Source organism: Suillus clintonianus, assembly GCF_016758775.1.
Source record: "Suillus clintonianus strain FC179 chromosome Unknown DEU56scaffold_89, whole genome shotgun sequence".
Classification (NCBI taxonomy): domain Eukaryota; kingdom Fungi; phylum Basidiomycota; class Agaricomycetes; order Boletales; family Suillaceae; genus Suillus; species Suillus clintonianus.
The window spans coordinates 6,012-29,657 of NW_024539313.1; the positions used below are offsets into that span (position 1 = coordinate 6,012).

At 46.9% G+C, this 23,646-nt stretch overlaps 4 protein-coding genes across 4 annotated transcripts; all 4 read left to right on the forward strand.

The window, feature by feature from the left end:
- Window positions 1-6,262: 6,262 nt before the first annotated feature.
- DEU56DRAFT_974111 (uncharacterized protein) lies at window positions 6,263-9,405 on the forward strand (the record flags this gene model as incomplete). Its single annotated transcript, XM_041359536.1, has 8 exons — window positions 6,263-6,278; window positions 7,198-7,488; window positions 7,545-7,583; window positions 7,643-7,871; window positions 7,926-8,030; window positions 8,075-8,211; window positions 8,261-8,289; window positions 8,347-9,405. 8 exons carry the CDS (start codon window positions 6,263-6,265, stop codon window positions 9,235-9,237), a joined length of 1,737 nt encoding a protein of 578 aa, XP_041204433.1. The 3' UTR covers window positions 9,238-9,405.
- Window positions 9,406-9,853: 448 nt separating this feature from the next.
- DEU56DRAFT_825606 (uncharacterized protein) lies at window positions 9,854-12,314 on the forward strand (the record flags this gene model as incomplete). The annotated part of the gene is made up of 5 exons (XM_041354296.1): window positions 9,854-10,354; window positions 10,404-10,559; window positions 10,615-11,254; window positions 11,306-11,451; window positions 11,500-12,314. 5 exons carry the CDS (start codon window positions 9,854-9,856, stop codon window positions 12,109-12,111), a joined length of 2,055 nt encoding a protein of 684 aa, XP_041204434.1. The 3' UTR covers window positions 12,112-12,314.
- A 1,431-nt stretch (window positions 12,315-13,745) lies between these two features.
- Window positions 13,746-15,860, forward strand: DEU56DRAFT_574624 (uncharacterized protein). The gene is made up of 14 exons (XM_041346888.1): window positions 13,746-13,761; window positions 13,835-14,040; window positions 14,106-14,138; window positions 14,190-14,209; window positions 14,264-14,278; window positions 14,333-14,371; window positions 14,422-14,450; window positions 14,508-14,521; window positions 14,573-14,605; window positions 14,769-14,828; window positions 14,888-15,028; window positions 15,081-15,306; window positions 15,362-15,413; window positions 15,467-15,860. Exons 2-14 carry the CDS (start codon window positions 13,989-13,991, stop codon window positions 15,680-15,682), a joined length of 930 nt encoding a protein of 309 aa, XP_041204435.1. The 5' UTR covers window positions 13,746-13,761; window positions 13,835-13,988; the 3' UTR covers window positions 15,683-15,860.
- A 4,503-nt stretch (window positions 15,861-20,363) lies between these two features.
- DEU56DRAFT_574739 (uncharacterized protein) lies at window positions 20,364-22,363 on the forward strand. The gene is made up of 13 exons (XM_041346889.1): window positions 20,364-20,562; window positions 20,628-20,660; window positions 20,712-20,731; window positions 20,786-20,800; window positions 20,855-20,893; window positions 20,944-20,972; window positions 21,030-21,043; window positions 21,092-21,124; window positions 21,288-21,347; window positions 21,400-21,540; window positions 21,593-21,818; window positions 21,874-21,925; window positions 21,977-22,363. Exons 1-13 carry the CDS (start codon window positions 20,511-20,513, stop codon window positions 22,187-22,189), a joined length of 927 nt encoding a protein of 308 aa, XP_041204436.1. The 5' UTR covers window positions 20,364-20,510; the 3' UTR covers window positions 22,190-22,363.
- Window positions 22,364-23,646: the final 1,283 nt, after the last annotated feature.

Genomic DNA, 23,646 nt, shown 5'->3' on the forward strand with positions numbered 1-23,646 from the left:
GGCGTGCACAAATTCTGCAACTGGTAAACGTCATTTTGCGCTGACATTGTCTGTACGCTCATTTCTAGCAATTCAGCAGTGCAAGCTTTTTGAAGCGGGTGTCTCCCAAGAGGAGCTCCGTCAAATCCTGACCTAGCTGAGGTCTGTTACAAGTGGCAAGGTACGTCTAGGTGTTGTACGATACAAGGATCTTGATAACTGACTTCCTTTGCCTAGATATATCATGCAACGCGTTATGCTGAAGCCACAAGCTCTGGCTTAGGCTTGTGTCAATAATTTTAGTTGGTCTTTTGTGATACCGCCCATGAAGAAGATGGTGCTTGGAGCCTGAGGAATCGATTATAGACTTTTCCTCACTTCCATTGGAATATTCAATGAGCATCACCACATGTATTAAACTAGCTCACTGATCATATACATCATCGACCTCAAATAAATTACAGTCCTGTAAGGTGTCCGATTTTTTCAGCCGTAATGGTCATTGAATTAATTTACTTAAAATTTCTAAATCTACCTGCATGACTACTACACCCGCCATTGCTTCTGACAGTCGACCACAACCGTCATCTGGCTGACAAGCCTGGGCCATGGTCCAGCTTTGCTCTACAAGCAAATTCTCTATCACAACATCGCTCATCTTAATACTCTGCGTTGTGTTGATGGTCCGACTTGTCTGTGGCGCCCAAGGTTGCCAACGGGTATTACAAGACCAGCGCGCGCTCACGTTGCACCGCAAAACTTGTGCTGAATACAAAAAAACAGTGCTTGCTGTGTCTCAGAAGCGAAAAGATCGCGTGCGTAACGCAATAGCGACAAAGGTATTGAAAGACAAAACACGCGGTCCTTCAGTAGGTTCTATGTGATCGTCTGCGGATGCTTGTGCTTACAAAACCATCTCAAGTGCTCCGCCATTGCGGCCTCAGAGATCGTAGACCTAAGAAACACGGAATCAACAGATGTGGTATTGCCGCCTGAACATCCTATTATCGAGGCGATGGCCCCCTTGAATCATGCTTCTGAGTCGCCTATGGATGCTGACATCCGGGATACTACTAGTACCAATATGTTGACCAGAAGCCCAGATATTGATACATCAACGATGGACATTGGTAAGCCCGGAAATGCTATTGATTTCTTGCACTGACCAGGTACACATCAGATCATCACATCTCTGGTGAACTGCGTGCTCTTCCCGGTGATGGTAACGTGAACTTGGAATGCATTGGTGAGAAACGATCCTTGCACTTTAGTGTATGCTAATGTTTCACATAGCTCGCTCTAAACCGCAAAGAAATACCAGACTGCCCAAGCGGTATTGCGTCGATGGGCCTGTGGAACACATCGTTCGCAATATTGAAACCTCTACTCAGGACGTTGTACACGAAGATACCCTGGCGACAGATATACCACCAGCCAGAAGTGTTGTCCGAAGGGTGATTCTTCTTGTCACTGAATCCATTCGCAACGTCGTGGGAGCGTTTGGTCTATCTCGTGACTACCCACAGCGCCCGTCCTACGAACCGGACATATTCATTCCCTCACGTCTTCTGGTCAATAAATGTCCAACGTTACAACCCCTTCCATCAATTTCACCGCCCCCACATCCTTTTCCGAACATGACTGTGTATCGATTGCTGAACTGGATGTCCAGCGGAAGTACGAGAAAGTCGGAGGCGGAGGTTTCACGTCTTGTGCACGATGTGCTACTTGCAGAGGATTTTGATGTCCATGGTCTTCAAGGCTTCAGTATGAGGAAGCATCTGAGCCTTCTCGATAGCACTCCAGACCAAAATCCACCTAATGGTGCTGCGAAGTTTCCGGAAGGTTGGATTGAGACGGACGTGACTATCGAAGTCCCAAGTCGGAAAGCGGATGCTTCTGGTGGGCATCTGTTTACAATCCCAGGATTTCACTATCGGCCATTGGTCAGTGCCATTTGCGAAGCGTTTTTAGACGCTCAAGCGAAGGCATTTCATCTATGGCCCTTTCGTCGTCTCTGGACTGACCCAAACGATGGGAATACGTATCGTGTTTATGATGAGCTTTATACATCAGATGCGTGGATACTAGCTCACGATGACCTACAGAAGCAGCCCAAGGAGCCTGATTGTGCTCTCGAGCGAGTGATTGCAGGCTTGATGTTTTCCTCGGATGCAACTCAACTTGCCAACTTCGGGAACGCATCGGCGTGGCCGTTATACTTGTTTTTTGGGAACTTGTCAAAGTATGCTCGTGCCAAGCCTGACTCCGGAGCGTGTCATTTGATCGGATTTTTACCATCTGTGAGTGTCATTTGTCTACTGCTACGTTATGGTTTCACAACTCCATGAAGCTCCCAGATCGAATTAAAAATACCTTCCGAAACCTTGGGGTCGTTACGAAAAGCGGTATAGCTGCTCTCTTCGCACACTGTCGAAGAGAGCTTTTCCAGGGATGTTGGGACATTCTTTTAGATGATGAATTTATCCATGCGTACCACCATGGTATCGTGATAAGATGCGCCGATGGCATACTTCGTCGCGTATTTCCTCGAATATTCACATATTCTGCAGATTATCCGGAAAAGTGAGTGGGCTCGCAAAATCTAGTAACGTACTACCAATGTAATGTGAATACCAGGATACTTATTGCAACCATCAAAGACATGGGATCATGTCTCTGTCCGCGCTGCCTGGTGACGAAATCAAAATCTGATCATGTCGGATTTTTGAGAGATGCGCGCGCGCGGATTGATAGTCTAAGGGTCTACTGCTTGCAGACGATACAGGCTGCACGAGATTTTGTATACAAGTCCGGGTACGCAGTCGATGGAACTGCAGTGGAGAACCTTCTTTTCCATGAGTCATGGGTTCCAACTATTGTAAGCACTATTCCATGTGTCCCGTTTACTGGCTGAGACACGACATTCAGAATGTCTTCGCTCAAAAGCTTGGGCGCTTCGGATTTGACCCATTTCGCATGTTGGTCGTTGACCTTATGCATGAATGCGAATTGGGAACGTGGAAGGGTCTCTTTAGTCACTTGGTCCGCCTTCTATACGCCCTCCCCAATGGCGCTGAAGTTGTTATTACACTCAATGAAAGGTAAGTCCCTTCTTTTTGAACTTGCAGAAAGATTTAGATTACCGTCAGATTCAGACTTGTGCCCACATTTGGCCGAGGTGTTATCCGCAAGTTCTCCGATGACACGTCAAGCATGAAGAGGTTGGCTGCAAGAGACTTCGAGGACATTCTACAGGTCATCATGCTTTCTTTAGGGAAATCGCTACTGATGATATTGCAGTGTGCCATGCCCGTTTTCGAGGGACTCCTACCATCCCCACACGACGCAATAGTCCAGACTCTGCTGTTCAGATTCGCTGAATGGCACGCCTACGCAAAAATGCGGCTACACACCGAAGTAACCCTGGATTCCATGTCACGAACGTTTACTTCCCTCACTTTGCAGCTACGAAAGTTCCGTCGTCAGGTCTGTGATCACTATACTACCCTCGAACTGCCGAAGGAAAAGGCTGCACGGTATCGACGACAAGCACATAATGAAAGCCGGCCTACTGATGTATCTTCATCCTCTCCAAAGAAAAAGTCATTCAATATGAAAACCTACAAGTTTCACGCCCTTGGAGATTACGTTCAGTCCATTAAGTTCTTTGGAACCACCGATTCCTTCACAACACAAATTGTATGGCGCCAGTTTATTATTATCATGAGCTTCTACTGAATACTGAGTTTAGGGTGAACTTGCCCATCGAGCCATCAAGGCATTTTACCCATTCACCAACAAGAAGAATACGGCCAAGCAGCTTTCCAAACACGAACGGCGCCGACGCCGGCTTCGAAAGATGCAGGAGTTAGAGCAAGAATCGTCTTTGGCTCCCGACTCCCCCGATAATCTTCCGCCCCCGGATCCGCGCCTTCATCACCAACTATCCCATCATCGCAATTCTCCTATCTATATACACCAACTACTACAGGACAATGAGAATGATCCAGCGCTCAATGTGTGTATTTTTACAAGCTTCTGTGCGCTAACTAATAAACCGCCCTTCAAGAAATTCATTCCGAAACTCAAGGACCACGTGTTGCGTTGCTTGCGGGGACAAGATAGCGATAGCCTCGTCGAATTTTCGAGCGATGACAGAAATAACATTGTCATATGCGACAATGTTTTGTTCTCCGTCAATACGCTACGGGTCAACTACACCTCGTATGATCTGCAATGCGAGCAAGATCTGATCAACCCGCGCAACCATGCTGATATCATGGTGCTATCAGGTGATTCAAAGGCCTGCTTAACTCATCCCTACTGGTATGCTCGAGTGCTACGTATTCTCCATGTAAACGTACTTGACCTACGATCGGGTGGAGCGCATCCACAAAAAACTCAGTTGGAGATGCTGTTTGTCCGATGGTTTGATCCGGTGCGGCGGTACCATTCTGGGATTCAAGCGGCCCGTCTGCCAAAAGTTGCATTTGTACCCGAGACTGATGACTCGGCTTTCGGTTTCGTCGATCCTGCGTTGGTGATTCGCGGGGTGCACCTGATTCCAGCCTTCGCAAATGAAAGGGTGCTCCAATCCACACCACAGCAAACATCAGCTGGACACAAATGGAGGTTGGACGATGAATGGACTGCGTACTATGTCAATATGTGAGTCCTCGTCTTGGATTTTCTTGATAGTCTCATGTCATTGGCAGGTTTGTAGATCGTGATATGTTCCTTCGTTTTACCAACGCTGGTGTCGGCCACGGACCCTGGAGAGTAGAGGATCCAAGCGAGGATTCAGGAGAAGCCTATAGCCATGACGAACCTGGTGAGGAGGACGAGGACGAGATAGGGGAAGAGGAAGAGGAAGATGAGGAGAGCCAAATGGGAGAGAATGATGACGGGGACGAGGGGAACGAGGAGGAGGGAGATGATGACGAGAACGAGAACGAGAACGACGAGAACGATGAGAACGACGAGAACGACGAGAACGACTCTGATGCCGACGAGGGTGATAATTTCTAATCTAATACACATGAGGATACATTTTTGGTGTCATCTAACAGGTCCAGGTATTCTGCACGACTCTGGAAATATTCACTGCACACTCAGCCTTATGCATTCTACACCGCACTTGTACACTTCGACCCAAATTGTAGTTCTTTCGACACCCCACGGACAGTTACTAAATATATCGGAGTTTGAAATACTTGCCAGTGCATACGAGTTCGAGTTCTCGACACAGCGACCATCCACAACACCCCTTTCTTTCCCGCCATCATTACACCACATCCTGTTGGGCAGTCTTTGGGTGCGGCGACATCTTCACCAATCGATTTGTCTACTACCACCCTTGGTGGTGGAGTTGCAACTCTCCGTGCAGGTCAACATATGTGAGCGTCTCTTGGTTCAACCAGGAAAGCACCTGGATTTAGGCGGGGCTCCCCTGCCATGAGCACGACGCGATCAGTGCCAACTTTCTCTCTCACTTGTCATCCGGCCAGTATGGCAACGTTTCCATGGGTTTCGAACAATATCGTGTCGAAGACCCTTATGGGTTGAACAGTCGTGGACAGCAATCGGCTTGGACAGCGGTTGGCTTAATTCGTAAGATCTCGACTCGAGCATTTGGTCTGGTAACAGCGTCAATGATGCGAGCACTTCTACCTCTGCTGAAAGTGCCCCGAGTTCTCCACTGATGATCAGCGAAACATCATTTGTGAGTCCGTCACTCAGGATCTCATCAACATTTCGTTGAACATGCATGGTATGTCCAGAAGTTTAGCTCTAATGTCATTGAGAAAGCAAGTATTTTTTCTGTCTTGATGGTCGTTCTCATGCCGACTGGGATTAGTGCATCTGTGTGGCCGAACACAGTACCAGGAAAATTGTGATCGAAGAGCTACTCAATCGCTCCCGCTTGGAGAAACTTTCTCGCAACTCACTATTGTGTGCAGATACTATTTTTCTTTCGCACATTTATGGTTTGGGCTGGTCATTCTTGTTGACTGCGCTAGACTATGCTGATCCTGCACAGCATATGCTCCTCGTCGAAGGCATTCGCCTACGGTCATTCTCACATCGGTCCCCCACGGTCGTCAAGCGCGTTCGAACGACGGATGTGTCTTGCAAGGCACCTCTCCTCACAGCGCGAGCCTGACACCCCCTCATACCAATGCCACTGGCTATACGGACGTTGCTGGATATGCTAACGTGAGCCCTTTTGGCACGGTCGCTGTTGCTGGGTCATTGAATGATCCTTATCAGAGCTACGGCTATGGCATGTAGAGCGGGTACATTGATTGGTGTGTTTTTTCCTACTAATTAGTATACACGAGCTAACTATCCTCTTCTACAGCTGGCTACGAACACATTGGCGCCAGTCGCTACCACTGGCAGTGGGCCTCGATGCAACACTGAGGAGGAGTTCGTTGGATCTGAATGGGGACGAGTAGCGGATGGCGGGCGCGAGCTGGGTGGACGGCGCTAGTAGGGTGCTGTTTTTTTTTCATCATTTTTCGCTCTGCATCGTCGTGTTTCATTCTGCATCAACGTATATCCCTGTATAGCAATACCTATCATCCAATTCATTTGTTTCATTGTCTATCAACGTGGTTCAATTGCAAATGTAAAAACTACCTGGAACGAAATCGAACGGGTATCGATCTGTATATTTTGCTCGTTCGATCTCTATCAATAAAATCGAGAAAAGTCTCATTTTTCACGATAGCCATTGATCGAACTACAAATTTCTATCAATAGCTATCAACATACATCCACCTCTATCTTGCTTATTTTCACTGGGAATTAGCAGCTAACTCGTGATCTAATGGTGACAAAATAATTTCCCCTTGTAATGACATGAGAGGAGTGTAGCGGTAAGTTTGAATATTGCCGTTGCACTGGAATTCTTACCAGATATTTCTATCCATCGCCAAGACCAAGCCAATGCTCTGGTCACATGATTTCTTGTTGATGCTATTAGCTAACACGTGGTCCACTTGTGAACAAATGATTTTCCCTTGCCAGCCTTAGATATGAAATGAGAGAAGTATGGTCTACGAGTCTGCGTTCTGTAGTGTAAGAAGTAATTTACTAGGAGTGCCCCGAGCATTATAACTTGATATCAAGCTATGTATATACACAACTTGGTAGATTATCATATGTAATCAGCATCAGGTCATACCGAGCTACCTTCTATTTAGTGATGAGACCTCGTCGAGCAGCTTCTGCAGCTTGCAGCCTCGAACACTTCAAGTCCAAACTCTACCGTGACTAGTACCAATGGCACTTCACCGCATATGATGGCACCTGCCGCTTTGAATGGATTTGGCTCATTGATCTCCCTCGTTCTTTCGATCTCTGCTCTGAGAGACTGGGCGAAGCTTTTGATCATCGGTAGCTTCTTTGAGACCTGCCGACGCCTCCTTGCCACAGTCTGGTCATCCACGATTGATTCTTTCTTCCTCACCGCATCATTTGAGGATTACGATGAAAGTTACAGTGAGTGACATTTGGTTGATTATATTGCAATCAATAACAAGTGTTATCTTTGACAGAATGGATGATGGTCTGGCTATCGAAGCAACCAGCTTGGAGTAAGCCTTCTGATCGACCACTGGGATAATTTTCTAAATATATTCATGTCGGTCTACAGAGAATGTGCGCAATGTAAATATCAGCGCCTCTTCCTTTGGCGAAGGGTATTTGGGGAATCTATCTCCTTCCGAAGACGAGCTTAACCCATCTGGGATGCCCAAAGTCTCTTATCTGCCAGCAGCTTCTGGGTCATATACCCTATGGTACAAATACAGATGGATGCAGGTTACCCGTATTTCGGAGACAGTACCTGGTTGGGGGGGTCGCAAGGACACATTGAATATCAGGTAAACTTTCTCCAGACATCAGTTAAATCGTCTGTTTTATCTTCTGCTAAACAGCATTCTCACGCGCAACCATGACATTCTAAACGCTATCCTACAAGATGCCAAAAATGCTTATCAAGATGCGCAAAGCAGCTCCATTACTGTCTATGTTTCTGATTCGTGAGTCATACAATAATAGATGTTTCCCCTTTAACGCGTTGCAGCTCGAACTCTTGGAGAGAACTTGCTACAAGGCGCAAGCGGCCTCTAGATTCTATTATCCTAGATCCTGGTATTCGGGAACTTGTCGTCGAGGACGCGCAAGACTTCCTTGCCAGCAAAAGGTGGTATGCTGAACGAGGTGCGTTCTCTCAGAATTGGAGTGAAATTGTCGATAAACTTGTTTCTAGGAATTCCTTTCCGCCGTGGTTATTTGCTAGTAAGATCCTTTCGTCCTAAGAGTTCTTTTATGATGCTCATCGAATTGTCATTGCAGTATGGTGCACCTGGCTCGGGGAAAACGTCTTTGATTCATAGCATCGCGGGCGAGCTGGCGCTTGATGTCTACATCATTTCCCTCTCCCGCAGTGGGCTTGACGACACTGGGCTTTCAGAACTCATTTCAGATTTGCCCGAGAGATGTATCGCTCTCATGGAAGACATCGACGCGGCCCTCCATCACAGTATCACGCGAGAAGATGCTCCTACTACGCCACCTAACCAAGCGGAGCTCACCCCCGCCCCCCCGCCCGCTCCCATATCTAGCAAGGTTTCGCTCAGTGGCCTGCTCAACGCATTGGACGGCATTGGCGCACAAGAGGGGCGAATACTGTTCGCTACGACAAACAAGTACTCGTCCCTTGACCCTGCTCTATGTCGTCCCGGCCGTATGGACCTCCATGTTGAGTTTAAGCTCGCGAGCAAATACCAGGCAGATGAGCTGTTTAAGCGTTTCTACCTTCCTTCATCACACAAGCCCGCCTCGGATGACGACAAAGAGAAATCGAGTCCTGCTCAAGCACATCCCAATGGCTCCACAGGTGACGGCAGTTCCACTGATCTGATTGATCTTGGCGTCCCAGACAATACCGCCAGCTCCCTTCCCCAATCTCCTTCCTCGGCCTCTTCTGAAAAACCTGAGCGCGTGGCTCCCACGTACATAGGTACACGCCACCGTGGACATGCACCAAAGCTCTCGAGCGAACAGCTTTTTGCGCTTGCTGCACAGTTTGCATCGGCTATCCCAGAACGCGGGGTGTCGATGGCTGCGTTGCAGGGTTATTTGATGTCACAGAAGAACCGGCCTTGGGAGGCGGCCAAAGATGTCTCTGTTTGGCTTCAAAAGGAGCTGGCAGACAAGAAAGCCCGAAATGAGACAAAATCATGACATCATGGGCACTGTTTCTTCTGTGGTTTGGTCGTCGTCAAGTGTGGTAGTGTTATATCCACTGCATCTATTGCTTCATCTTCAAGCTTCAAGTCAACTACGCACGATATCATCCATCATGGTCATGTAACAATCAAATCAAATCTTAGGACAATTAGATTTCATACGAATTCAGTCGTGTTAACGTTACAATGAGTTCACAATTGTCGTTGCACATCTCAAGGATAATTTGCGAGCTCGAGAGGAATTGAAATGCTCCTGGCCTGCGATTTTTGGCCTTCATGTGGACATTTGCAGCATCCCCGCCTGTGAGCTTCGTTGAAGTGTGGATGGTAATGCAACATGATATCAGCTCCTAAAGTGACTGGTAATCCATCAATAGGTTTGGCACTGAGGAGACTTGTCAGGACAAAATCGCTAACCCTCGATTACATAATCGCCCCACCCTCATGCACCGGTGAAGGCCCCCGGAAGCTCCGCCAAATGTCTCAGATCACAAAATATAGGAAAATGACAGTCAGACAGCCATCAATTGATACCAACACAGACCAGCGAGGACCAGCGCCTGCCGTATTTTCATTTCCATGCTTCTCGCAGCCTTTCACAGAATTCCCAAATGCTACCGCCAGATACAGTTCCAGTCGCTCGTCATACCTCATACGATGATTATCTAGGCCGCATTGCCATTCTCGCTGATTTGAGAAGGCATCTGCAGGTTCCATTCGAATGCCTAGTGAAATGCGTTGGTGCCATGCCCTCTCAGCAGGATCTGCAGGGGATACGCAACAACTTGACGAAGAGAAAGATTCTCACTGACGACGAGAGCGGCTTGCGGTGGACGGATCTTACCCCACCTGCCTCATCGAAAGAGTCCGTAGAGGATGCGTTTAAGCCCCTCGGTCGCATCATCGCTGAAATTTTGGCAGAAGTCCCGAAACGCGGAGTGTCCTTCCTAGCGAACCCAAACGGAACACCCCTCTCGGAGCGCAACAATACTTCCAGGCCTGATGGATACCTTGTACTTAACAACAACAAAACCGAGCCCAAGATACATTGGTTCGATATTGCTGTGCCACTCGAGTTTAAGAAGGAACAGAATATCCAGTCTCTCTGGGATGTAAGTTGTTATAGATCTTGTCGGCGTCCGCTCACAAAGTCTGCTCTAGGACGAAAAGAAGATATTCTGGAGCCTTCACAATATCATGCGCGAGGATCCTCTTCGTCGGTTTGCGTTCGGTATTACAATCGAGGACACACAATTGAGACTGTGGCTCAGCAATCGCGCGCTCCTTGCGGTTACAGAACCTATCAACTTCTTCGAGGTACGCAAACGTATCGCGCTGTGCGTCAGGGTGCTAACTGGCATGTTACATCTAGAACATCGATGGTGTTATCTCGCTCTTTTATGCTCTTGCGTCTGCGTCTTCTACTATGAAATTGCTCGGATGGGACCCCACTGTCGAGCGGATCCACGATGGGAAGGATTTCCAATACAAGTTCACTATCGGGGACGAAGTGTTCACCACGACATGTGAACTTGCAACCTACGGCGCAGACTCTATGGTTGGGCGTGGAACTCGCGTGTACGAAGCCACAGACGCCGAGGGAAAGAAGGTTGCCATCAAAGATTCATGGAGAGAAGTTGGACGTCAATCAGAGGGCGAGATCCTAGAAAACATCTTGGCTTCCTGTGCGGAGACGCTGCAACCGGATGAGTTGGAAGATGCCAAGAGGCACTTCGTTGGAGTCCGGCTCTGGGGGGATGTCGTAATCGACGATACCGGAGACGAGACGCTGGACCCGATGGTTGTAGAAGAGTATAATCACACCTGGGTGTCCATCGATCCCAATTCCATCTTCTCCGCGAAACCATATTCATTTAGCACAGGCAATGTACCCGACTCTGGCATCCCACGCAGAGTCCATACTCGCACTGTCTTCCATGATGTCGGAGTCGTTATCAAGGAACTCACCTCTTTAGCCGACATTCTGACTTGCTTGTCCGGCGCACTTAAGGGTGAGCAAACCACTGTCACTCTCCTTTCCTCAGTTGCTCATTCAACCTTAGCCTTGTATTATCTGCACAAAGCAGGCTGGATTCATCGCGATTTCAGCGTCGGGAACGTAATTTGGGTCGAGGGTATCGGGAAATTGGGTGACTTCGAGTACGCGAAAAAGATAGATCCAAACACTACTCATCATGATGTTCGAACGGTAAGATTTTTTTGAAGATGATCTCTTGCGCTGTTAACCCGTCGACAGGGAACAATGCATTTCATGGCGGTGGAAGTAGAAAACCAGAATTATTTATTCCCCCCAACTATCGACCCCCCTCCGCTTGGTAGCTCCCTGATCACCCCTCCATTTCGCATGAATTTCTTGCACGACATCGAATCTGTATGGTGGGCTTTTACCTGGATCTTCTTCTATCACACGGACACAACAACAGCGAACGCCGGCCATCGCTTTGATACTCAGTGGCAACAATTCCAGTTGGCCTTCCCTGGTGCGGTCGGCCTCACATCACGCCAGGACTTCTTCACCCACTTTCCAACATTCTACAATAGCTGCAATACTGTCCTTTCAAAAACGTGCCTTGATGTTTTTTATCTTATTCCTCATTTCGCAAAAGCTCTCCACGATGGCTATCGAATGGCGGAGGCAGAGTATCCCTCGGTAGTGCTTAGCGACGCTCTTCGGGAAGATGTGCACAAAAGAGCTGCAGAATATCTCGATGATGCGCAAACACGTGCTGGGCTTCATCAGATAAAACTTTGTCCGCTCCCCAACCTCCTGAAGCAGAAGAGGCTCAGACCGGGAGATGAGACATCGGCTCCGCCAAACAATCAAGGGAAGAAGCCTCGAAATGATTGATTTTTTATTGTTTGTATGAGAAAGAACCAGGAGATGGTAGCTTGGCGTCTCGTAGCAGCTACTGAGACTTCGTGGTTACCAGTAATAAGAATGTTCATAGTACTCAATTATGAGCAACTGCATCACTCAATAGCGGCCTTGGTTGTTTTTCAGCTACCGTGGATGAAAAACCGCAAGTCGAAGAATCACAATCGCTCAACAGATTCGAGAGGTATGATCCTCGTTGTTGCATTGTCTCATTGCACTCCCTATTCCTGACGCATTTTGTTGTGATATGTTAACAATGCTTACTTGGTCACTCACTCACGGATGGGCCGGCCACTCTTGTCCTTTCGTTTCTCTCGCTTTCAGTCGCTTTGCAGCTACCACTAAGTAGTGGTAACAACATTCGCATTAGGCCAGCTCGAGAAGACTATGCACACGCACGAAATATCTGAACGCCCGCAGAATGCTGTTCGTGATTTTTGGAAGTTTGTTTTCAATATTAATGCCGTTCTTGAGAGGTTTTCTACCACACTTCCATACCAGGAATCGGCGTGATGACCTCTACAAGATTTATTGCCTGCCGCAGCCTCGATAATTCCAACTACCCCGCCTTACTCACCGTGGAGCGATAAAGGTCTTACAACAAGGATCTATCATAATTCACGATCGCCATACAGCAGAACAGCCAAAAACACCACTGCCATCGCCAAGAACCACGCCTCCAAGCATACCCCAAGGTCAACGTCTAAGAGGGGTGAGAAGATTGGGACTTGATTTTGAAATAAGACTGTCCAGATGCCCGGGACTGATGGAATGCATAGAGATGATGAGCGCGCGCCACACTATCACCTGCATGAGAATGTGAATCGACATGGAGAGGGTAAATTCAGGGTGTAAACATATTGGCGACGATCACGTCGATCAGCGGCGGGGAAAGCACATTGTTATCCAAATGTAATGTTACTGAAGACATTGCACGAAACCCGTGTCTGGTTGCGATGTCAACGAGTGTCTCCCTGTGTGTGCAAGTGTGCATCAGCGGCTTCAAGCTTCAAGAGGTGGGAGCACTCTGGACATTGCGTTCTGTCATTATTTGGTGTGTCACGGTGTCCTCTGACTTCAATGAAATCGGTCCTGTGACGGTGTTTTGTATTGTTTGTTTGTTTACATCATCATAGTTACACTCAATCTTTACATCACCAACACCTCCTCCCAACGTTAACACTGTACAACCTGTCCTATATTTCGATTTTCAACTTGCTAATAGATTGCCAGATCTTGGATGAGCTTGTACACTCCCCGGGCCCCAGAGAGCGAGGTTGGGAGAGGGCCTGATTATGGCGAAAACACCTCGACAACGGCATATGCTTGAAAGAACCCACGATGTTCGCAATTTTTGGAAACTCGGTGTCTAAACATTCTACGCGCGTGACAGATCTACAATCAAAACCCCCACATAGCCCCACATCCACTTTGATTCAATCAAGGGCAGTCAACGGTCTCTCAGGGTCTCCTTTCTACTTGATTTTATACAACAGAATTACTAAATTTCAGATGGCGGTAGGACATCATCCCATGGTCTCCAGCCTATGTAGGGCTAGATAAGCACCCGAACACAAGCGTTGGACGGGTAGAGTATGCCACCATGCCACTATTGTCAGTCGTGTGAGCATTGATAACCTTTGACCCTTCCGTTGGTACTTAATTGCTAAGAAACGCGATTCGTGACACCGACAAGAAATGCGGTGACACAAACTCGGACACGTCGTACACTTCCATTCCACCAACAACCCTGGCAAGATAATAAAATTACGTCCCTTATAAGTATCTGCGTCAGTGATCACTGACGGTCTATCACGTACTTCTTGATTCGCCAATTGATCTGCAGCCTCATGTCGGACGAAGAACTTGCCTATGCTCTGCGTTGGAATAACAATGCAGGAGGTTCGTTTGCTCCGTTTGACCTGGATTTGGATGAAGCATCATGCTGAACTTCATCGTTTTTCCAGTAGCGATGTTTGCCGTGCTGTCCTATGACTACAGTCAGTAACTTTCATGTACCTTGTACCGCGACTGAGCGCAAAATGATCTAGTCCTTCAGTTCGAGAAAGAGGTGATGAAGAGCTTGTCTTCTCTTGGTCGAGTACTCATGATTATATTGTCGTAGGTCAAGTTTTTTTGGGTTGGTATTTAACTTGAAATGATATCAAGCTCCGGACACTGATCGAATATCTAGACAAAAAAGTGGTCACTAATGGCGTGTCTTTACTTCGCTGTGAGTTCCGCCTTGCTAAAGTGCTTCATTATATTTTATTGCTATGCTAGGTTCGGTATTTTGGTCTTGTCATTGGATTGTACGTCGCTGTTGTTCTGTCCTTCAGATGGTGTATTGTATATTGACATTGACCTAGGCTTTGCGCCAGCTGTATGTGACGTCATGTCAACTGAGCCATCATTAGCTGACTAGCACTACTAGGGGGAGGTCTGGTGTACATGCCCTATGAGGTGAGTGCATCAATGCTTTCTTTCTTTAATGGATTCCGGGTTGACCTAGTGTCAGCCGTACGTCAGAAGTTTATTTTACAACTAAGCCTGATCACTAACCTCTTATTTAGCTGCAAGTGTACTGTCTTCGACTTGAACTGCATTCACTTATCATACAATTGAAACAGGCTACGTTCTTGGCGTTACATTGGAATGGGGATTCTCAGTTTATTTCTGGTTGGCGGAAAGTAAGTCATGCATTCTAATTTCTCGCATCTCATTGTGGGTACCTATTTTACGTCTGCAGTGGTTCTCATATGGCGTCTTTACGCCCTATACAACCAATCCAGGACCCTACTTTATGTGCTACTGGGGTTGTTCATACCTATCATCGGGCTCACCATAGGGATGGATATATTTTTATATAGTCGCCCCGTAGCATTTTCGGGTGAATTTCTATTTGGATCGAATTGCGTGCAAGCTGACGTCTCGTTGTATAGCGGTAGAAATAGTAACTCCAAACGTCAGGTACTGCACGGAAACCTTCAACCTAGGGCCTATGCCCGCATTATATACTTCCATCCCGATCATATGCTGGGATATCTTCCTAGTTATTCTTGCCGTTGTCATCCTCGTGAAGCACCTTAAAGAACGAAAAGAATTCAAAATGGAGCCCAACGTATTTGTACTCCTGATCGTTCGAAGTCATATCATATACTTCATCCTGTAAGTTCCCCTTCGTCTAATCAGTTCTCTGCAACTATTCACGAAATCCCGCTAGGAACTTGCTAGACCAAATCTTATTGACGATAGTATGGGCCCCTGGACTTCCGGTATGGTGATACCATGATTCTAGAGAGATCAGCTCTAACGTGTACACACACAGCCGTCAGTGATGTCTCTCTCGGAGATGTTCGTCGATACCGCGCCATTTATCATCGCGCCCCGCCTTATCATCGGCATTTGGAATTCGCATGCCGACGACCAGTGCGTACATATCAGTACAGAGTTCGAAGATTGTATATGCTGGACTCTGCCACCGTCATTCGAGCAGCATGAGCAGCATGAACAGCACGAACAGTACGAAATGGACTACGCATGATTGTTCCGACCAGGATGAAGGAAAACAAATACTGGGTGAAGTGGTTTCTCAGGGCCGATTTTTCTGTGTACCTATGTACTATCGGGTGTGTAAATCGACTATCAAAAAATCCCCCAAAATATCATCATCACCTCTCGCCCCATCGAAGACATTGGGGATGCCCTCCGCCCCGCGTCACATGTTCGTCATATTTCCATGGATGAAATCTTAGGCGAGTCTACAGAACGTGACATCCAGTCTTACATCTCCACGTTGTTGAATGTATGGTTTGCGGTCTGATCACAGACATAATTTTGTGCAACAGAGAGCAAGCGACTGGGAACGAAAACCACAACTGAATCACTGCTAGCATGTTAGAACTCGGCCCCGATAGAGGCGGTGCAATAGTTTGGGCAGCACGCTATCACGCTGAAGTTGAGAAACGATTTATCGACGGTCTTGCAAAGGTTCCTTCATGGGGACCTTCCATCGATGTCCTAGTCAAGGAGTATCTTGATTGATGGGATAGCAATCTGGGCTCGAGAAAATTATTGCTGGAGTTACGAATCTCAAAGGTCATTAGAATTTCCAATTTGTACGAGGCCCAGAGATACAGCAAAGTAGGCATGTCCCGTTGCTGCCAAAAGTTGACTGCAAGGACGCATCCGCGGTGACCAAGGTCATCGTTGCTGATTTATCGAAGATGGACATCACAGCACACCGCGAGCGACCATCTGGCAGGCTCGGTTTGGCCTGTTTTCGTCCCAGATGATCAGTGTGATAAGATCTACATTCTGTCGATCAAAATCGTATAAGAAAACTCATCTCCTATAAAGCCCTTTTCGACAGAATGCGACACTGTTCCTGACTGGCATTTTGTTGTGATTTGTTAACAATATTAATGCTTACTTGGTCACTCACTCACGGATGGGCCGGCCACTCTTGTCCTTTCGTTTCTCTCGCTTTCAGTCGCATTGCAGCTACCACTAGGTAGTGGTAAAAATATTCGCATTAGGCCAGCTCGAGAAGACTATGCACACGTACGAAATATCTGAACGCCCGCAGAATGCTGTTCGTGATTTTTGGAAGTTGTTTTCAATATTAATGCTGTTCTTGAGAGGTTTTCTACCACACTTCAATACCAGGAATCAGCATGATAACCTCTACAAGATTTATTGCCTGCCGTCTCGATAATTCCAACTACCCGCCTTGCTCACCGTGGAGTGATAAAGGTCTTACAACAAGGATCTATCACAATTCACGATCGCCATACAGCAGAACAGCCAAAAACCAATGTAAAAGATTTAACCACACCAGACAAATGACCCACCACTGCCATCGCCAAGAACCACGCCTCCAAACATACCCTTCGGAAGTTCAACGTCTAAGAGGGGTGAGAAGATTGGGACTTGTTTTGAAATCCAAACTGTCCAGATGCCCGGGACTGATGGAATGCATAGAGATGATGATCGCGCGCCACACTGTCACCTGCATGAGAACGATAATCGACATGGAGAGGGTAAATTCAGGGTGTAAACATTTGGCGACGATCACGTCGATCAGCGGCAGGGAAAGCATATTGTTATCCAAATTTAATATTCCTGAAGACATTGCACGAAACCCGTGTCTGGTTGCGATGCCGACGATTGTCTCCCTGTGTGTGCAAGTGCGCATCAGTGGCTTCAAGAGGTGGGAGCACTCTGGACATGGCGTTATGTTATTATTTGGTGTGTCCTCAGACTTCAATGAAATCGGTCTTGTGACGGTGTTTTGCATTGTTTGTTTGTTTACATCATCATAGTTACACTCAAACTTTACATCACCACTGACACGAGTCCCAACGTTAACACTGTACAACCGAAACCTGTCCTATATTTCGATTTTCGACTTGCTAATAGATTGCCAGATCCTGGATGAGCTGGTACGCTCCCCGGGCCCCAGAGACTGGGGTTGAGAGAGGGCCTGATTATGGCGAAAACAGCTCGACAACGGCATATGCTTGGAAGAACCCACGATGTTCGTAATTTTTGGAAACTCGGTGTCTAAACATTCTACGCGCGTGACAGATCTACAATCAAAAGTTTCAAAACCCCCACATAGCCCCACACCCACTTTGATTCAATCAAGGGCAGTCAACGATCTCCCAGGGTCTCCTTTCTACTTGATTTAATACAACAGAATTACTTGGGCATCTATCAAGGTCATCAATGACCAGGAACGGGTTGTTGTTCCACATCATAATATCTATGTCGGGCGATGCATCGATGAACATTGAAGGCGCTGGTATATCTATTAGCACGAACGCCATCGTTATGCTCCACCAACTTAGCTCAGTGTACCGCTAACTATCCCTTGAATATGACCTTAGTCTCGAACGATCCCAGTTGGCTGCCGCTAATCAATTACAACATTCTTTTCAGCTACTTTGCAGGTAACGGTCCTCAGTCTGATGATGTTCATGATGAGTCTCACTCTAGGTTTGCCTCTGGTTTCGCAGTTGCATCTTCCGTTGCGGTAATATATGATTGGGGTGAGTAAGCTAGTAGTGATGCTGTTTTAGTGTACCCATAATATTCTCCAGCGCTGACACTCAGTCAAGAGGTGGGTTGGTGTCATTGCCGGAGCAGCCATCTTACTGACAATGATTTGTAGTTCGAACTGGTCTGGGTGAGCAGAATCTCATCACAACAACGAGATCATAAGACAATTGATTCGTGGCAGAGGCAACATTGGTCCCTCATGAGTGTTCTCTATTTCGGCGTACGTAGCTTATGGCAGTTGGCAACGTTGTGCTGTGACTTCACAATGTTCTAGGTGCGCTACATTGGAGTACTCTTCTCTGCGTACGTCTGCAAGGCCAACAATTTGGCACTGTGCTAATCAGCCGCTCTTCACAATCAGCATCACCATACTGTGTATGTCTCCCACATACGGCGTGTTTTTCTTCTGACTGGCGGCACGCAGGGAGTCTCCCGACCGTCTCGGTGACAGATGTGGTGAGTATTCCCACTGATGATTGCCGTTCCCGTACGAGTAACTGTACTTTTACATAGGGGTGAGTAAGTTCTTGACCGGCTTTTGGTTCAATGTAACCACCGCTACAGCTGTGAGTTTTGTTTGAAGCCCTTAATCTTCCAAGGCTCATCAGTCACCATGTCAAGGTACTATCCTTAACATCATATCATCATGGGTGAATTTCATCGTGGTCACCATGCTCGGCGGTGAGCTACCCAGCCGCATACTTCAGTGATACCGGACTGACCTAAATCATGTCAGTCATTATCATCACTCGGTTACATGCCATGTATCAGGCATCGAGAAAGATGCTCATCTTTCTCATCGTAATTTTCTCGGCTGTCACACTCGCCGGTGGAGTTATCATCGGAATCACAAGCAGTCGTGTGTCAGGGGGTAAGCTTTCACATTAAAGACTGAACTACATATGCTCATCGGATCAATATTAGAGGAGCTTGTTCTCTACGGCATCAATCAGTGCGCTTACGACTTTGCGAGCTCTGAATCTCTAATCGCCGACACTTGGATAATCGTCACCGCATGGGAGATCCTCACCATGTTTCTTTCAGCCTGGATTGTCATAAAACACTTCCGTGAATTGCGACGATCGTCCACAGGATCGACCCTCGGGGACTGTTTTACTGTGTTAATCAAAACACACGTGTTTTACTTTGCAGCGTAAGCTCCTGATTTGAATTTTGTTATCTCGTTCTGTTAAATTTCCGCGACGTGCTAGCTACGCTGCTGTTGCTTGCTTTGACCTCGGCTCGCTTTCTCCAAATGTTTCGGTTGGTCAATCTGTGGCTGATATCTGCATCCGACCACTCATCATTTCTACAGAACTCAACTTCTTTGGGAATCAATATTTATGACGGCGCCTTTCAAATTTCCTTGTTCATGCAGTTGTTTGTGCTAGGGCCACGCCTCATTCTTAGCGTTCGAGAATTTAACGCCAAGCTCGTGGCTGACTCTGACGAAGGGACTGCCATGACTACAATTGCTTTTGGGGAGCACGTACACGATGTGTCAGCTGCCAGTGGTGTGTAGACGATCGCCTTGTCGGGTACCCTGTATTTCCAAATCTTGCTTGAATGAATTCCTTCTGCCTGGTGCAGAAAATCGGCGACTGACCTAGTTGAGTTGACCCAGGGGTGGTAGCCTAGCACAATTGGACTCAATTCACTCATGGCTCATGGCTCATAGCTCTACCCTCTTCTTCCATAGTGTTGCTCCCGTCGTCTCTGCTTTCCATTCCTCCCTCGAGGGTCGAGACCCTCACCTTTGTTTCGCATATAGCCGAGGTGGTTATTTTCCCATAAAATCTAAGATAGAATCTTTCGCTGATGGCCGATGTCCTCCTCATTTACTCACACTCGAAGACAGCGTAACCACGCCCACCCAAGGGGTGGTTTTCCGCATGGACGTCAACCTATTGTCGGCCTGCAAGCGCAAAGGCTGAGGTTTTGATTGTCGAGGTCACATGCAAAATTTCAGATGGCGGTGGGACATCATCCCATGGTCTCCAGCCTATGTAGGGCTAGATAAGCACCCGAACACAAGCGTTGGACGGGTAGAGTATGCCACCATGCCACTATTGTCAGTCGTGTGAGCATTGATAACCTTTGACCCTTCCGTTGGTAGTTAATTGCTGAGAACTGCGATTCGTGACACCGACAAGAAATGCGGTGACACAAGCTCGGACACATGTCGTACACTTCCATTCCACCAACAACCCTGGCAAGATAACAAAATTACGTCCCTTATAAGTATCTGCGTCAGTGATCTCTGACGGTCTATCACGTACTTCTTGATTCGCCAATTGATCTGCAGCCTCATGTCGGACGTAGAACTTGCCTATGCTCTGCGTTGGAATAACAATGCAGGAGGTTCGTTTGCTCCGTTTGACCTGGATTTGGATGAAGCATCATGCTGAACTTCATCGTTTTTCCAGTGGCGATGTTTGCCCTGTTGTCCTATGACTACAGTCAGTAGCTTTCATGAACCTTGTACCGCGACTGAGCGCAAAATGATCTAGTCCTTCAGTTCGAGAAAGAGGTGATGAAGAGCTTGTCTTCTCTTGGTCGAGTACTCATGATCACATTGTCGTAGGTCAAGTTTTTTTGGGTTGGTATTCAACTCGAAATGATATCAAGCTCCGGACATTGATTGAATATCTAGACAAGAAAGTGGTCACTAATGGCGTGTCTTTACTTCGCTGTGAGTTCCGCCTTGCTAAAGTGCTTCATGATATTTTATTGCTATGCCAGGTTCGGTATTTTGGTCTTGTCATTTCATTGTACGTCGCGGTTGTTCTGTCCTTCAGATGGTGTATTGTATATTGACATTGACCTAGGCTTTGCGCCTGCTGTATGTGACGTTATGCCAACTGGGCCATCATTAGCTGACTAGCACTAGGGGGAGGTATGGTGTACATGCCATATGAGGTGAGTGCATCAATGCTTTCTTTCTTTAAGGGATTCCGGGTTGACCTAGTTTCAGCCGTACGTCAGAAGTTTATTTTACAACTAAGCCTGATCACTAACCTCTTATTTAGCTGCAAGTGTACTGTCTTCGACTTGAACTGCATTCACTTATCATACAATTGAAACAGGCTACGTTCTTGGCGTTACATTGGAATGGGGATTCTCAGTTTATTTCTGGTTGGCGGAAAGTAAGTCATGCATTCTCGCATCGAGTTGTGGGTACCTATTTTACGTCTGCAGTGGTTCTCATATGGCGTCTTTACGCCCTATACAACCAATCCAGGACCCTACTTTATGTGCTACTGGGGTTGTTCATACCTATCATCGGGCTCGACATAGGGATGGATATATTTTTATATAGTCGCCCCGTAGCATTTTCGGGTGAATTTCTATTTGGATCGAATTGTGTGCCAGCTGACGTCTCGTTGTATAGCGGTAGAAATAGTAACTCCAAACGTCAGGTACTGCACGGAAACCTTCAACCTAGGGCCTATGCCCGCATTATATACTTCCATCCCGATCATATGCTGGGATATCTCTCTAGTTATTCTTGCCGTTGTCATCCTCGTGAAGCACCTTAAAGAACGAAAAGAAATCAAAATGAAGCCCAACGTATATATACTCGTGATCGTTCGAAGTCATATCATATACTTCATCCTGTAAGTTCCCCTTCGTCTAATCAGTTCTCTGCAACTATTCACGAAATCCCGCTAGGAACTTGCTAGACCAAATCTTATTGACGATAGTATGGGCCCCTAAACTTTCGGTATGGTGATGCCATGATTCTAGAGAGATCAGCTCTAACGTGTACACACAGACGCCAGTGATGATACTCTCGGAGATGTTCGTCAATACCGCGCCATTTATCATCGCGCCCCGCCTTATCATCGGCATTTGGAATTCGCATGCCGACGACCAGTGCGCACATATCAGTACGGCGTTCGAAGATTGCATATGCTGGACTCTGCCACCGTCATTCGAGCAGCATGAGCAGCAGGAACAGCACGAAATCGAAATGGAGTACGCATGATTGTTCCGACCAGGATGAAGGAAAACAAATACCGGGTGAAGTGGTTGCTCAGGGCCGAGTTTTCTGTGTATCTATGTACTATCGGGTGTGTAAATCGACTATCAAAAAAATCCCCCAAAACATGTGGACTTCAGTGGCTGATTTTCAATGGCGCAGCTACTGAACTTGATAGGGTATATCTACGACATCGTACTGCCTTCGATAGGAACTTCCAAATGTTCATACATTGACTCCGAATGAAATTCAGTGGTACGACAAATGAATACAACATTCAGGCGCATATATACTCGCACAGCGCACAAGTGACCATTTACTTCTGAATAGCATTAATCCATTACACAGCAATAATATTACATTCCAGTGCGCGCGAGTGGTGTCCATCGCAAGTGTGGTAGTGTTCGTGCAAGTAGATCGAAAGAATAATTGTCCTCGTTTGAGGTTGTCACATCAGTTTCTTCGAAGCTCGAGTTCCGCTGGTGTCGTGTGGTTCTGCAAGACAGTTGAAGGTGGTAATGTTTTAGTACGCGCAACCAACCTGCATCTACCTTGTTCGCGAATCCAATATGCGACGCTTGCTCATTGGCTGTGACTGGTTAGGGTTATAGTTGTATATCGCGAAATCAACACCGGGGGCTCGTCTTCCGTCTGAAGGAATCAGATAATTAACATTCTGTGGCCAGGGGCTGATACAAAAATAACGAGACGTACCTCAAAACGACGTTTCTTGGAGTGCGCGAATCGAGACTTGAAAGAAATCAATGTGGGTACTGACGTTACTATGATTGAGCGGTGATTGCTAGGCTCGCCGCTCGTTAACAAATTTGGCGAGTTGGCCTAAACGCATCCAATCAAGCTTTTTAAAACACAAGGTTAGTACGCTGAATTGAATGATCAGAATGAGTGTAACCTACTTCGTCGCCACGACAATCTTTTCCGTCTTCGTCTTCGCTGTCATTACCGTGTTCCGTATCATCTACGTCTTACGAATTGTCATCATTATCAGTCGGAAATGTTTTGTTAAGGTCAAGATATTTAGTGGCAGACATGCGAGCTATAGATCTGCTCGCGTAGGATCCAGTAGCATATAGTCAGACCAGAATAATGGGACGCGCTCGAAATTTTTTGTAATGGCGATCACCGTCAGCCAAACCCATTGCATCTTGTACGTGGTGTCCTCGTGGAGGAGAGTATCCTGCCCGGCCCTTCGGCTTGGGGATTTTGCGCGATTTGCGGTCTGGGTAATGGACGTCGTATTTCGCTTTGGCTCGAGACCTTCATAAATTAAGTTCAGCCTCAAACACCCAAAATTATCAATGAGAACATATGGTCGAGTTTGTCGATCTTTCAAAGAAGAAGGGTATTTATGGCTTTCGTGGACCTTGTGCTTAAGCTTGGCATGAAAATGGTAAGTAACCAATCAAGAAAAGCCGATTAGCAGGGATTTATTGACGTGTTGT